The 14,690-nt window shown below is 58.9% G+C and overlaps 1 protein-coding gene across 5 annotated transcripts in view; it reads left to right on the top strand.

Moving 5' to 3' along the window:
- PRKAR1B (protein kinase cAMP-dependent type I regulatory subunit beta) overlaps positions 1–13,998 on the top strand; it is a 186,798-nt gene extending 172,800 nt beyond the window's left edge. For all 5 annotated transcript variants that reach the window (XM_033194641.1, XM_033194644.1, XM_033194643.1 and 2 more), the window contains exons 10-11: positions 11,688–11,769; positions 12,617–13,998. In XM_033194641.1, coding sequence (XP_033050532.1) covers positions 11,688–11,769; positions 12,617–12,789 — 255 coding nt within the window. In that variant the 3' untranslated portion in view covers positions 12,790–13,998. The remainder of the gene's footprint in view (positions 1–11,687; positions 11,770–12,616) is intronic.
- Positions 13,999–14,690: the final 692 nt, after the last annotated feature.

Consider the following 14,690-nt stretch of genomic DNA (forward strand, 5'->3'; position numbering starts at 1 on the left):
TGGAGGGCTGGGAGCACGTTTGATCCCAGGAAGCAGAAGCTGTGTCCATTCCGGGCCCAGGCTCTCCTGGGATGAGAGGTGCTGGTGTGTGGATAGAGTCAGGGTTGCTGCGAAGTCACAGTGGAGATTTCATCAGCACTCATTAGGTGTCTGGGGTCCAGCACCCTAGTCGGTACCTGGAAGGGCTCAATGTCTGTTCATCCAAAGATTGAAACTTGGCTGAGAACGTCACAGCTGAAATGGCAGACTGGGGTCTGGGCATGTCCACTGGGGTCAGGGCATCTCAGCTGGGGTTAGGACATCTCAGCTGGGTCAGGGCATCTCAGCTGGGGTCAGGGCATCTCCACTGGGTCAGGGTATCTCAGCTGGGGTCAGGACATCTCAGCTGGGTCAGGGCATCTCAGCTGGGGTCAGGGCATCTCCACTGGGTCAGGGTATCTCAGCTGGGGTCAGGACATCTCAGCTGGGTCAGGGCATCTCAGCTGGGGTCAGGATGTCTCAGCTGGGGTCTGGGCATCTCCGCTGGGGTCAGGGCATCTCAGCTAGGGTCAGGGCATCTCCACTGGGTCAGGGTATCTCAGCTGGGGTCAGAACATCTCCACTGGGGTCAGGGCATCTCAGCTGGGGTCTGGGTATCTCAGCTGGGGTCAGGGCATCTCTGCTGGGGTCTGGGCATCTCCGCTGGGGTCAGGGCATCTCCGCTGGGCCAGAGCATCTCAGCTGGGGTCTGGGTATCTCAGATGGGGTCAGGGCATCTCAGCTGAGGTTTGGGCATCTCAGCTGGGGTCAGGGCATCTCCGCTGGGGTCAGGGCATCTCAGATGGGGTCAGGGCATCCTGGCTGGGGGTCCGCATGGCTGGGGGCAGTCATGGTTAGGGGGCATGGACCTCAAGGCCTTGCAAAGAAGATCCAGGGAGGAAGAGAACAACTGGAGGGAAGATGACATGCTGCTGGCTGAGAAGCTGTGATGGGCAGATTGGTTGTGATCTGTGTGTGACACAGACCCTGTTAGAGCTCTTTCTGGAACTGGTGCGACCAGGTGGATGGAGGGGCAGTGATGGAGGAAAGGGTGTGAGAGGCCCTGGAGGCCAGGGCTTGGCCCACCTGCAGGTGATCGGTGCAGGCCTGGTGGAGAGGGCTGGAAGGGATGCATTCCAGGCTCTGCAGGGGGCAGAATCCTCAGTGCTGGTGACCCCTGGCTGGGAGGTGAGGCCCAGGGAGGTGTCTGCTGTCATCTGGGAGGAGTCCTTTGAACAGAGATGCCTAACTGGGGCAGACGAGGAGCTGGGCTGTGCCTGTGGAGCTGGAGGCGACAGGGCCCTCACTCGGACGCTTGGGGTTGAAGCCACACGAACCTCAGGCAGGGCTGTGACAGGCAGTGAGCTCCCACGCCCGCCCCCCCACCACTGAGAGGCGCCTGGGGCTGGAGCAAAAATGACTGCCCCCACCTCCCCGCCTGGCAGGCAGCAGGAGCCTCTGTAGCTTGGGGCCTGTGCTCGCCCTGGTTCCCCGGAAGCTGCAGAGACTCCCACACAGATGGTGAGGAGTCACTGGGCCACGGAAGGGCATTGAGAGCAGGGCCCGGGCAGCCACATGCGCCTCTCCTTCCATGCTTCTCGCCTAACCATGGGAGCTGGCACAGCCGCAGGCATGTCGCCCCCACCGGCCGCGCCAGGAGCACCCATGGGCGCTTCCACGACAGCCCCGTAGGTCCCGGGATGGACAGTGCCTGGCTGCAGAGAGAACCGAGGAAGGGAAGGCTCTTCTCACACGGGGCCAGGCCTGCCTCACTCTGGCATGCAGGCGGGGATGGACACAGCCCTGCACCTGTTCCCGCCCCAAGCCCTGGCGCCGAAATCCGCGGGAACAGCCTGTTTTCCCACAGAAGCTGCTGGGCCGTGCCTTTGCCGGGCCCCAGACCTCATGGATGATCCATTAAACGTTGGCACAGGAGCTGACCTTGGGCAGCTCACCCGCTGAAGTGTGTTTTCCCTGTTGTTCCAAGGACAGTTTGCAGCCCAGGGTGTGTGACGTACATCAGCACCGTCTCAGCCGGCCAGGCCTGAGGAGCGGGCAGGGGATGATTGCAGGGAAGTAGCTCAGGCTCCCGAAGCAAACAGCGGAGGAGCAGCTCGGCCGCCTCCAAGACACCCGGAGCCGCACGCAGCTCAGGAATGCTTCGAGGAGTCACCGCCTGAGGGAGCAGAAAGGGATTTGGGTGGAAGGAGCTTTGAGTGAAGTTGCCTTCCATGTGGAAAAAACAGTTATTCCAACAATTGCTTAAAAAAACATAAAAATGCATCCATGGGGTTTATTCAGGAGAAATCACAGAGTTACCTGGGAGTGCTTTATAGGTGGGGGCTGGTTCCATCTGTGTAGATGTGTGCATGTGTGCTTGTGTGTGTGCCTGTGTGTGCAGAGGTGTGTGTGCCCAGGCATGCGTGCCTGTGTTTGTGTATGCACGTGTGCAGAGGTGTGTGTGCACAAGTATGTGTGCATAGGCACGTGCCTTTGTGCACAGGTGTGTGTGTGCCTGTTTGTGCATGCGTGCACAGGTGTGTGTGTGCCTGTGCTTGTGTTTGCCTGTGTGTGGGGTGTGTGTGCATGTATGTATGTACCGTGTGTGTGCACTGGTGTGTGTGTGTGCAGGTGTTTGCATGCACACGTGTGCATCTGTGTGTGTGTGTTCACATGTGTGTGCATGTGTATAGGATTCTGCTTCTGCCTAAGTCCAGAAGCGCACAGGCAGGCAGTGTGTGCACAGGAAACAAAGGCACTGGAGTGAGGCTGAATTGTCCAGGCTCTGAGGAGTCTCACTGGAGGGAGGAGTGTGTTGTGGCCACTGAGGCTCTGAGAAGGCATTTGGTGTCTGTCCACTCTTAGGTTCACTCACGGTCACAACCCTTGTGATGACTGTCTCGTTGGACGAGCTGGTAACTGGGCCTCACCGCTGCACTGTAACATTGGTTGGTGTTGTCCCATTTAACAGATGAGGTAGCTGAGGCTGGAGAAGTTACGGGCCTTGCCTGAGACTGGCTGGCGCATTGCAGAGCTGGGGCTGGACCCAGACTCTTCAACTCTTGGTTTGCAGCCCGATTTTAGTGCCGATGACCCGGCCCAAAGTGCAGGACAGGAGCCTCCGCAGTCCCATTTGTTCCGGCCAGGAGGAAGCCTGGGTTGAGCTTGTGTGTTGAACACGTTTCCAGCTCCTGCCTAGCTGTGCTTAATCTTTTAGTTACTTTTAATTTATGGAAAGGGATGGCAGTTTCCGTTTATGGGAGTGACACTAAGTTTCTTTTAAAATATTTTTATTATTATTCTTTGTATTAGTTTATTGTCATACTGCTATGAAGAAATACCTGGGACTGGGTAATTTATAAAGAAAAGAGGTTTAATCGCTTGTGATTCTGCCTGGCTGGGGAGGCCTCAGGAAACTTACAATCATGGTGGAAGGCACCTCTTCACAGGGCAGCAGGAAAGAGAATGAAAGCTGAGCAAAGCGGGGAAATCCCCTTATAAAACTGCCACCCCCTGCCATGATTCAGTTACCACCCCCTGGGTCCCACCCATAACACGTGGGGATTATGGGAGCTACAATTCAAGATGAGATTTGGGTGGGGACACAGCCTAACCATGTCATTATTAGAGACAGAGTCCTGCTTTGCCAGCCCGGCTGGTCTCCAACTCCTGGGCTGCAGTCATCCTCCTGCCTCAGCCTCCTGAGTAGCTGGGACCACCAGTACCACCATGCCCAGCTAATTTACTTTTTGTAGAGATGGGGTCTTGCCATGTTGCCCAGGCTGACCTCGAACTCCTGGGCTCAAGGAATCCTCCTTCCTTGGCCTCCCAAAGCATTGGGATTACAGGTGTGAGCCACCGTGCCCAGCCTAAAATATTTATTTAAATAAAATGAATATATTTGCCTCCTGTAGAACTTTACATAAGGGACTTGGGGTGCGCGCCTTTTCCTGGCCTCCCTGACTCGACAGTGTGCTTCAGGACTCTGGCTCACTGCCTGCACATGCGCGTGACGTCCCACATAGGAAGAGACGGGCGTCCTCACATGTCTCCTCCCGGGGGGCGTCCAGACGGTCTCTGGTCTGGACTATGAGCACAGTGGGCTTGGGCTCTGGTGCCTCCCTGGCATCAGCCCCAGATCGGGGTCCTCTTATATTGGGGAGCCATTCCTGTACCCCTCAGGGCTCCTGCCAGGCATGAGGAAGTGTGACCACCAGCCCTGAGACGGAGTAGGCCCCTACTGACTGCCCTGAGCCCCCGTCCCGGCCCTGCCCCCTGCTCCAGCCTCTTCTCCTCCCAGCCGTGAAACCAGCCCCTCTCTCGGCCTGGGACACAGCCCCCAGGTCTTCTCTGGCTGGCTCCTCGTGCCCTTGAGGTCTCAGCTCAGAGGTCACTTTGCTGGTGGCTGGGCCTTCACTGGCCGCCCCCCGGACTGATTCTCGACTCTCCCGGTGTCAGGCACCTGTGGCCTTGTGGGGTTGCGTCTGCCTCCCCTCTGGATGCCGAGTCCTGGTCTGGGCAGGGATGTGGCATCCTCGTTCACAGCTGTAGTCCCAGCCCCAATGCAGTGGATGAGTGACCGAAGGCGTGCCTGGAAGAATAAACAAAAGGGAGACGCCTCGGCAGCTCCGAGGAAGGCCAGTGGTCTGTGTCCACGGGAACCTGGCTGGGACAGGGCCGCCGTCTACGCCTGTGGCACCAGGTTCTCCCTGGAGCACTGGCTCCAAGGGGAGGGACCCTTCTCCCCGTCTGTCCCCAGTTCTGTGATCCCACTGAACTCTGAACCGAAGCATTGGAGGGTCACAGCTGGGCAAGGGGGGCTGTGACAAGGGACAGGAAGCTGGAACCCCTTCCAAGGGGGCTGATGCTAAGACCTTGGCTGGTTTTCCTCCTCCTCCTCCTCCTGCTCCTCCTGCTCCTCCTCCTTCTCCTCCTTCTCCTCCTTCTCCTCCTCCTCCTCCGTCTCCTCCTTTTCTTTCTTCTTCTTTCTTCTTTTTTTTTTTTGAAATAGACTTTCTCTCTTGTTGCCCACGGGAGTGCAGTGGCACGATCTTGGCTCACTGCAACCCCCACCTCTGGGGTTCATTCAATCCTCCTGCTTCAGCCTCCCCAGTAGCTGGGGGGGATTACAGGCACGCACCACGCCCAGCTAGTTTTTGTATTTTTAGTAGAGACGGGGTTTCACCATGTTGGCCAGGTGGGCCTCGAACTTCTGACTTCAGGTGATCTGCCCGCCTCGGCCTCCCAAAATGCTGGGATTATAGGAGTGAGCCAGCACACCTGTCCTGGTCTTCCTTCTGATCAAAGTCATACCTGCCCATTGTAGAAAATCAAAAAGTTGATTTTGGTTTCGATTTTATAGGAAATTTTAATTGTCTTCTTCTTCTTCCTTCTTCCTCCTTCTTCTTCCTTCTTCCTCCTTCCTCCTCCCTCTTCCCTCCTCCTCCTCCTCCTCTTCCTTCTTCTTTCTTTTTCCTTCTTCCTCCTCCTTCTTCCTTCTTCCTCCTTCCTCGTCCTTCCTTCTCCTCCTCTTCCTCCTCTTTCTTCTTCTTTTTTTTTTCCTGAGACAGGGTCTCGCTCTGTCACCCAGGCTGGAGTCCGGTGGCACAATCACAGCTCACTGCAGCCTCAACCTCCTAGGCTCAAGCGATCCTCACACCTCAGCCTCCTGAGTAGCTGGGACTACAGGCAGGTGCCAGCAGACCCCAGCATTTTTGTGTTTTTTTCTTTTTTTAAGAGCTAGGGTCTTGCTATGTTGCCCAGGCTGGTCTCAAACTCCTGGCCTCAAGCTGTCCTCCCACCTCGGCGTCCCAAAGTGCTGGGATTATGGGCGTGAGCCACCATGTCTGACCTGATTTTGCAGGAAATTTTAAAAAATCAAAATAGTTGCAAGGAAAATGAATCCTTTATGATTCCCCTGCTGCGGACAAAATGGCCAGGACAGAACAAAACGGCCGGGGCAGGACGTTCTGCGGTGTCTCCTCCCAGGTTTGTGCCACTGGGTTATTTTTAGAGTCGGGTTAGAATCAATAAGTGAGAAAATTTGGGGAGTATGACCTAGAGTTTTGGCAAGCATGTTTTTCCAGCCCAAAAAAACCCAGACTCTCAATCCTCCTGAGAGCGTCTGTGCTGCCTTGCGGCAGTCTGGGAAGTGGAGTTGGACAGGAGCGTTTATTTCCAGAGCTTTCGACAGCTTGAGAGACCATGACGCGTCTCAAGCTGGGCCTCCCGGAAACTGAGGGCACGTGGTGGTTATGGCAGCTGCCCATGTCGTGGGAGTGCTGGATTCTGCCAGCTGGAGGTCGGCACCCCTACCCCTCCTGGTCCATGTCCGTCCTGTTGCTCCTTCCTCTGCTGTTCCCTGTCTTTCTGCTCTTGGACTCAGGCGTCTAGCACAGATGCCCACGGGTGGGCAGGCACAGGACGGGGACTGTCACCACCATCAGTGTGCAGGCGTATCAGCTAGGGAGAGAGGCCGAGCTGCTGTAACAAACAGTCCCTGCAACAGTGCAGTGGAAAGAACAGAGAAAGGTCTCCGTTTCTTGAGAAGCGGTGGTTGTGTGTGTCAGGTGGGCGAATGTCTGTCCCGTATGGCGCTCCCAACGCGTGGCTCCACCAGGGGCCTGGCCATGGGTGTCATGTGGCTGAGACGTGGGGAGGGGATTTGAACCCAAGTCTGCTGGACTCGGAGGGTCCTACCTCTTTCCCTCCTTGGCTGCTGATCCCGGTGGAGATGAGAGGGCAGGAGGAGGGAGTCCCATGGCCACCAGACTCTGCCAAGGAGACCACGCTCCCCTCCTCCTGGTTCCTCCCTGACTCTGGTTGGAAACGGAAGCTGCCCAGCCCAGGCCAGGGGTGGGAGAGGCCGTGCCTGGTTCTCTGCAGCTCGGGCGGTCAGAGGTGGGGGTCGGCTGTGGGAGGGCAAGGGGCAGCTGAGTGGCCGCGTTTAGCTCACGTGAACTTGGTGGCTTTGCACGGGGACCCTTCAGTACCCTGGGAGCTGGGGGAGGCACCTGTGTTTTTTATGACCCAGACTTTCCCAGCCCCAGGGACAGAGGCAGCGTCCCCCTCGCCATTCCAGAAACATGGCGTCTGAGCTCAAGGCACAGCTCTATTGGGCGTGTTTGGAGAAGGCAAAAGGATGAATTTGGCCTTAAAGATAGGGGGTCGACATGCTGGAGGCGCGGGGGGACTGTTCCCAATCCCTTTGCCTCACCGGTGGGGCTCCTGCCGGCTGTCTCGGCAATGACTCCTAAGAATACAAATTCCAAAAGTGGAGTGACCGTGTGGAAGGTTGTTCTGCGTTTTTGACAGCATTTTATCCCGTTTCGTGACTGCGTTCCTGGACGTCCCCAGAGGCCCTTCTAATTATCTGAAGGCCGCCTGTTGCAGGGTTGCGTTCGCATCAGACAAACCTGCGTCATAGCGGAAACTCGGTGAAGCTGTGTTTGGGGGTGACTGGGGTGGGGGCTGGCAGGTTTGCTTTGGTGGCCTCTGGGGTGCCTCTGAGGGGTCGGTTTCCAGAAGTTTCCTCCGTGGCCTAAAACGGTGCCTGGCATGTGATGGGTGTCCAGTCACTCTTGATGGGAAGCAGGAACGCGCCCACCCGAGTGGTGTTGGGCTTCATGGTGGTTCTCACAAAGGCTTCAGGGGTGCAGGGGGCTCTGGGGGTGCCTGGGAGCTCGGAGACAGCCAGGAGCTGAGCGTCCTCGCAGCGAAATTCGTGCTGGCCGCTCCCGGGGCAGATGCAAGAGGGAGACGGGGGCCTGGAGGGGGCCGTGCTGCTGGGATGAGCACAGGAGGGATGAAGACAGCTTGTCCCTGGCTGAGCCCCCGGAGCAGGGGCACCTGGGTTTGCCTCGAGGAGGGCCTGGCTGCAAGCCCACGCCTCCTGGGTCTGCCTTGCAGGCTCCCCTCTGCCAATCCGCAGCACCCCTCCTGCAACAGGGCCTGTGAGCCATGTGTGCTGGCCACCACCATGGGTGGCCGCAGCCTTCAGGTGGGGCTGGATGTCATCTGCTTGTAGAGGTGGCAGGACTCTGACTGGCTACACCTCTGTGTGGCCTTGGCCAAGTTGCTCAACCTCTCTGGGCTTCTATCTGTGAAGTGGAGAAATTCATGCCCCCCACAACGTGCAGGGGCCCTGAAAGAGGGGGCGTGTGAAGGTCTAGGGTGCAGCACCTACCTCCCTGGCCGGGCTGGAGGGAAAGACGGCAGAGGTTTACAAACCACATCTCTCCAGATCCTCAGAGAAGGGTCCAACCTGAAGGTACCCAAGCATCCTTTCCTATCAGGGCGTGTGAAGAATGAGAACGTCCCCAATTTAAAAAAATCATCTGTGTGGTCATTATGCCGCCCATTTCTAAATGGCCTCTAGGAAATGCCGCCACTTAGAACTGGATTCTGGAGACGACCGAGCACGGCCAGTGTGCTCTTGCATCCAGACAGCGTGACAAGGGACAAAGTGTGGCGTGTCCGGGAACAGTTGGCACAGCAGCCCCGTGGGGGCTCCCCGGACCCATCCCTGCCTCTTCCTTGCTGGCAGAATCCCAATCCTCAGCCCCTCCCCAGAGCGGGGCACGTCCAGTCCCACGGGTCACATTCCCCAGCAACTGGCTTAGGGCAAGCGTGAGACCCACTGTGGCCAGTGAGGAGCGAGGGGCTGTTTCCAGGAGTTTCTGGAACGGTTTCCCACTGCTGAGCAGAGAAGTGCAGGAAAAAGAGGCAGGTTCTCTCTTTCTGATGATGGTGTGGGGGTGGCCTGCGGTGACTCCTGGAGCCATGGCAGCCTCTGTGCCGCCCTGAGGGAGCTGATGGAGGATCTTGCACCTCCCCGAGGTCCCAGAGCAGGAGGCGAGAGCAAGGCTGGGTCCCTGCCACCTCCAAGCCATGGAATGGGCCTGGGAGCCCTCTCGTATCTTCTGACTGTGGGATCCGTGGCCCCCATCTTCTGGTTCTGTGGGATCCGTGGCCCCCCATCTTCTGGCTCTGTGGGATCCGTGTCCCGCCATCTTCTGGCTCTGTGGGATCTGTGGGATCCATGGCCCCCCATCTTCTGACTCTGTGGGATCTGTGGGATCCATGGCCCCCCATCTTCTGACTCTGTGGGATCTGTGGGATCCATGGCCCCCCATCTTCTGACTCGGTGGGATCCGTGGCCCCCCATCTTCTGACTCTGGAATCCGTGGCCTCCCCATCTTCTGGCTCTGTGGGATCCGTGGTCTCACCTATCTTCTGGCTCTGTGGGATCTATGGCCCCCCATCTTCTGACTCTGTGGGATCTGTGGGATCCATGGCCCCCCATCTTCTGACTCGGTGGGATCCGTGGCCTCCCCATCTTCTGGCTCTGTGGGATCCGTGGTCTCCCCTATCTTCTGGCTCTGTGGGATCTATGGCCCCCCATCTTCTGGCTCTGGGATCCGTGGTCTCCCCTATCTTCTGGCTCTGTGGGATCTATGGCCCCCCATCTTCTGGCTCTGGGATCCGTGGGCCTTTATTTGACCTTAGCAGCTTCAAGTTGGGTTTTCTGCTGTTTGGGGTCAAAAGCACCCAAGCATTGCTCCACGTCCAGGTTTCACCAGGTAATCCCGTGAACCAGAGGCCATCAGGTTCATCGCCTGGATTCTGAAAGGAAAATAATCCCAGCTGTAAAACAGAAAGCTGTTAAAAATGGCACAAAGGGCGCATCAGTGGCATCCGTCCGCATCTTGTCCGGACAAGGCTGTCCAGACAAATAATACCACTCACAGTGGCTCTCCTGTGCGGGGGCTTGGCCTGCTCCAGACGGCATCTCACTATGTTTTCTCGCCTGCTCCAGACCCCGTCTAACCAAATTTTCTTGCACCGAATTCTCAGAGTGGCCACAGCTTTGAAGACCAGGAAGCAGAGAATTCTCACCTCTGGGAAGGCTGGGGCCGGTGGCTTCAGAGCCCACGAGTTTCACCCTCTACCATCTGCCCCCGCCTGGGCCTCAGAGCCCAGAGCTGTGCCTGGGACTGGTCTGAGCCAGTGCCAGGACCGGGAGGAGGGCTGGGAGCTATTCCCATGGGTGGGGGCCCAAGGAGTCTTGAGGGTGTCCGGGGTCTGAGTCTGTGGGCACCTGGCTGGGGGCACGCTCCCTGTCTCCCCCTGCCCACGGTGACGGCACTCGGCCGCCCAGTCTGTTGTTTACACATCCGGCTCATCCCTCAGCTGGATTCATAAACACGGCCGAGGCCTGGGAGCCGAGTGGCCCCGTGGCCGGATCAGGGGCCCGGGCGGGGGTCTGGCTCTCAGAGGGGCTGCCAGTTGGTGCCTGGAGATTCCAGGCATGGTGGGCACCAGCAGGGTCTCCTGACCCACAGTCTTTCCCAGACTGTGGCAAGGTGGGGAGTTACTCATTAACCCAGGCACAGCCTGGCTGGCATTTGATGAGGCTGGGTCTGGGTGAGCCAGGGTGAACGGAGCCCACCTTGAAATGAATTGTTCATTCTCCACGAGCGGCTGCTCTGAGAGGGCCGTGGTCTGCTAGGCCGCCTGGGGCTATGGGGACGTGGTCCCTGGTACCCTAATGGTGCCGTCTTTGGGCCCTGGAGGGCCAGGCTGCAGGTGCCGCCACCTTCCTGGGCCTCAGCTTCTGCGGCTGTAAAATGGGATGGTGACCTTCCTCATGCAGGTGCACTTCTGCAGCAGACGCAGGGCCCTGCCTCTGCGGACTCGGGACGGGTCAGAGCATGGTGCTGAGAGAGCTGTTCAGAGTGGCATTTGGGAGGTGTCTGAGGCCGACGGCATGCAGGGCCGGCCATGGAGCTACATTCATAACACCTGTTGGGGGTGTTTGGTGTTGAGAACGGACCGTTTCCCTGGCTGTTCAGAGGAAGCCTCTCTAATGTGTCTTCACAGCGACTGTAGGTGTCAGGAGAAGTCCTAGGTTCCCAGCAAGGGGAGTGTCAGGTGGGGAACAGTGACATGGCAGTCCCATCTGGCCACACAGTCCACACTCTCCCTGTGCCAGGCCATGGTTTCCACACGTGGGGCCCTGGAGGGACCAGAGTCCAGGGGACATTTAGCTACTCCGGCCCCGCCGTCTGCAGGCTGGATCTGTGCGTGGCACGTTCTGCGGCGATGCCCTGTGATATTCTGCCCACGGCCTCTGTGTTAATCATTGATCTGGGCAATCCGCAGACCCCTCCCCACTTCCCCATGTGGGGGTCAAGAGGGTGCTTAGGGGGCGTGTGACCCTGAGCCAGCGCCCCATTCCCCCGGGGAGGCCTGGACGAGCTCCCAGTCCTTGAGAGTGGATGCAAGGTCAGCTCAGAGCCCGGCAGCCCCATGACAAAGATACTGACCCCCAGGGAAGGTCCCAGCGCGTCCCCACTCGGCTCCTCCGCTCGCCTTGGCAAAGGTGCGGGAGGCCGGTGAGTTCCATTTCGAGGAGCTGTCTGTGTGTCTGAACAAAAATGGGAGCTGGGCCAGGCCGGACAGCGGTCTCTGGGCAGGTCCTGCGGTGGTCAGACGCCCTGGCCGCAGGTGCCAGGAAGGGGAGAAGCAGCAGCATTGGATGTGCTGGTGGCAGTGGCTCCGAGGGAAGGAGGCGGGTGGGAGGTGGGGGTTTGGGCACTGACCCCTTGCGTCCGTCCCACCCTGCACCCGCCTGGCTGGCGCTCACGTCCCTCCTCCTCCACCCACAGGGCACCGCATCCGTGCTGCAGCGCCGGTCCCCCAATGAGGAGTACGTGGAGGTGGGGCGCCTCGGGCCCTCTGACTACTTCGGTGAGTCCAGTGGGTGTCCCCTCCCTCACACGGCTGTGGCTGTCTCATTTGGGGTCCTGGGAAGGGCCTGGAGGCGAGGAGCTACTGGGGGGCCTCCCTGGGGCCTTGTAGCGGGGCTTGGTTGAGCCCCAGTGTGGCTGCAACAGAAGGCTCAGTCCTGTTCCCCGAAATTGAGGTCCCAGGGCTGGACTTGGATCCCCAGAAGCAACCAGCCCTGGATGTGGGGTCCCCAGAGGGCATGACCTTGGGGGAGGCAGCCTCCTGCTTCTGGGATGAGGGGGCACAGTGTAGCCCTCAACCACCAGCATTCCCGCAGCTGGGGGTGGGTGGGCTTGAGGGAGGCCCAGGCACACCTGGGCACACCTGGGCATTCCTGCAGCTGGGGGTCGGGGTCCTGAAGGAGGCCTGGGCACAGGTGGGCATTCCTGTAGCTGGGGGTCAGAGTCCTGAGGGAGGCCTGAACATACCTGGGCATTCCTGCAGCTGGGAGTTGGGGTCCTGAGGGAGGCCTGGGCACACGTGGGCATTCCTGCAGCTGGGGCTTGGGGTCCTGAAGGAGGCCTGGGCACAGGTGGGCATTCCTGCAGGATTGCCCAAAAAAGTGCAGGACAATGCCTAGCTGAACGTGAATTTCAGATAATAAACAATTCATTAGCATAATCTATATATCCCAAATAGTTCTCAGGCTATACTCATGCTACAAGTTTGTTTGACATTCGAACGTGCCTGGCACATCCTACCCTTGAAAGGGAGCCGATTCCAGGGTCCGGGGCGCAGCCTTTCCCTGCTGTGACCTCAGGACCCCCAGGCCCCCAGGCCAGGCCCTGACCTCTGTCTTTACCCCCAGGGGAGATCGCGCTGCTGCTGAACCGGCCCCGGGCAGCCACCGTCGTGGCCCGGGGGCCCCTCAAGTGTGTGAAGCTGGACCGGCCCCGCTTCGAGCGCGTGCTGGGGCCCTGCTCCGAGATCCTCAAGAGGAACATTCAGCGTTACAACAGCTTCATCTCCCTCACCGTCTGAGCACAGCCCCCACCCTGCAGCCGCATCTCCCCATTGTGGTGGCCGTGCCGTGCTCGTCTGTGTCGGGGCCCGGGAGCCGCCGTGTGAGGTGTGGGCCAGGTGGGGCTGGGTCCCGGCAGCCTGAGGACTGCCCCTTCCCCGGCGTCGCGTTTTGGAATAAATAATCACCTTGTGCATTTCCAAATCAGAGGACAACGGACAAAGCGCATCCCAAGAGCAAGGAAGGGACAGGCCAGCTTCCTCCCCACACACCTCCCCGGCTGCCTCTGTGGGCTTGTCCTGGGGGGCCCATCCCATCCCTGCCAGTCTCCTGGAGATGCTTGAGGATGGGTCCTGCCCAGAACCAGGCCAGGATGTTGCCCCTGGGGCCTGGAGACCCTGTGAGGTCAGGTCCCCCAGATCGAGGTCCGAGTGTGGGCAAGAGTATGTCAAAGGGGGCTGCCCCCCAGGGGAGATGAGGCTGAAGAAAGAAGTCGAGGCCCCTTCCGCAAACATGTGCCCTGCCCTCTCCACCACATCCCACCGCACCCCCACCTCCCCAGGGGGCCCTGCTGCGGATGCTGGAGTGGGAGAGTCTCCGGGCTGTGAGATTGATCTTGCCTCTAACTGGAGAGGAAGCTGGGCACCGAGACACACAGGGCTTCTGCCTTGGGAGCCAGGGCTGCGGCCGCAGGTAGACCCCGGTAGGGGGGCCGGACTCGAAGTTCCATTGGGAGGGGCTGGTGGGACTCCAGCAGCCTGTTCTCACCTTTTTTAGAAAGTCCACCCAGGGCGAGTTGATGTTAGGGAAAAGTAGAAGTCAAGCCAGCCACGGGCCCCACTCTCCCCAACCCGCCCAACCGACTTGTCCCTTAAATGCGTCTTGGGTCCTGCAGTGATGATGGGAGCCAGCCAGGCCCGAAGGGGTGAGGCCAGTGCAGAGAAGCTTCCCAGGGGGCTCCTGGGTGCCCCGAAAGACAAGTGAGGCCATGCAGTTCACCCGATGTTGCTCCCGTCCCTTGTGTCCCGGGGAAGCTGTCCTTGGTCCGAGGTCACACGTTGCAGCCCCTCCCCTCCTGGCGGTTACGATGCGTGGGGCCCCTCCCCGCCCAGCCCCAGCCACGTCGCCGTGTCCCGCCTGTGCCTGTGGTGTCCTGTGGACCTGTGAGCCCTCCCCCCCTTATCTCTGCTCTGAGTGCTGCATGAACCATTAAATGTGCAATGAAGTACCTCTTCCCGCCTCGGGAGGCCTTGGTCTGAAGTCTTTTGTAGATAAGGGTTTTTTCCTTTTTCTTTTTTTTATGGTGCTAAAATACACATAACACAAAAGTTACCATTTTAACCACTTTGAAGTATCCAGTGCAGTGGCGTTATCCACACCGTGGTGCAGCCATCACCACTGTCCACGTCTAGCCCTTTCATCTTCCCAAGTGGAAACTCTGCATCCGTTAAACAGCAGCTCCCGCTTCCAGCCCGAGGAGCCACCTGTCCACACTCTGTGGCCCTGTGTATCCAGACATTCTCATTTCAACGCTGTCAGTATACATGAGGGTCCGTGCTGCCCACCGCTGTGTCCCAGTGTGGCCAAGTGGACGGGGCCCAGCTCCCTGTCTCTGCACTGCAAGGGTCCACGTCCTGCCGTGGTCCCAGGTGGCCCTGTTCCTTGTGACTGTTTTGTGGGCCCTGACACGGACACCCAGATCCCAAGGCTGCCCCGGGAGGGGTCAGTGTGTGCCAGGGCCAGGGTGCCCTGGACCTCTGGATGGGATGGTAAACTCGGGTTCCAAGGGCAGGCCCAGCCCACTCATGCACCTCAGGCCCCCGGGATCTCTTTCGGCTGGGCACTGAGTAGGCCTGCAGGAAACATTTCAATAAATAAACAACAGTGAATAAGGGTTGCAGGAGAGAAACTTGGGGAGATT

The sequence above is a fragment of the Trachypithecus francoisi genome, unplaced genomic scaffold (genome assembly GCF_009764315.1).
Source record: "Trachypithecus francoisi isolate TF-2019V2 unplaced genomic scaffold, Tfra_2.0 Lachesis_group4, whole genome shotgun sequence".
Classification (NCBI taxonomy): Eukaryota; Metazoa; Chordata; class Mammalia; order Primates; family Cercopithecidae; genus Trachypithecus; species Trachypithecus francoisi.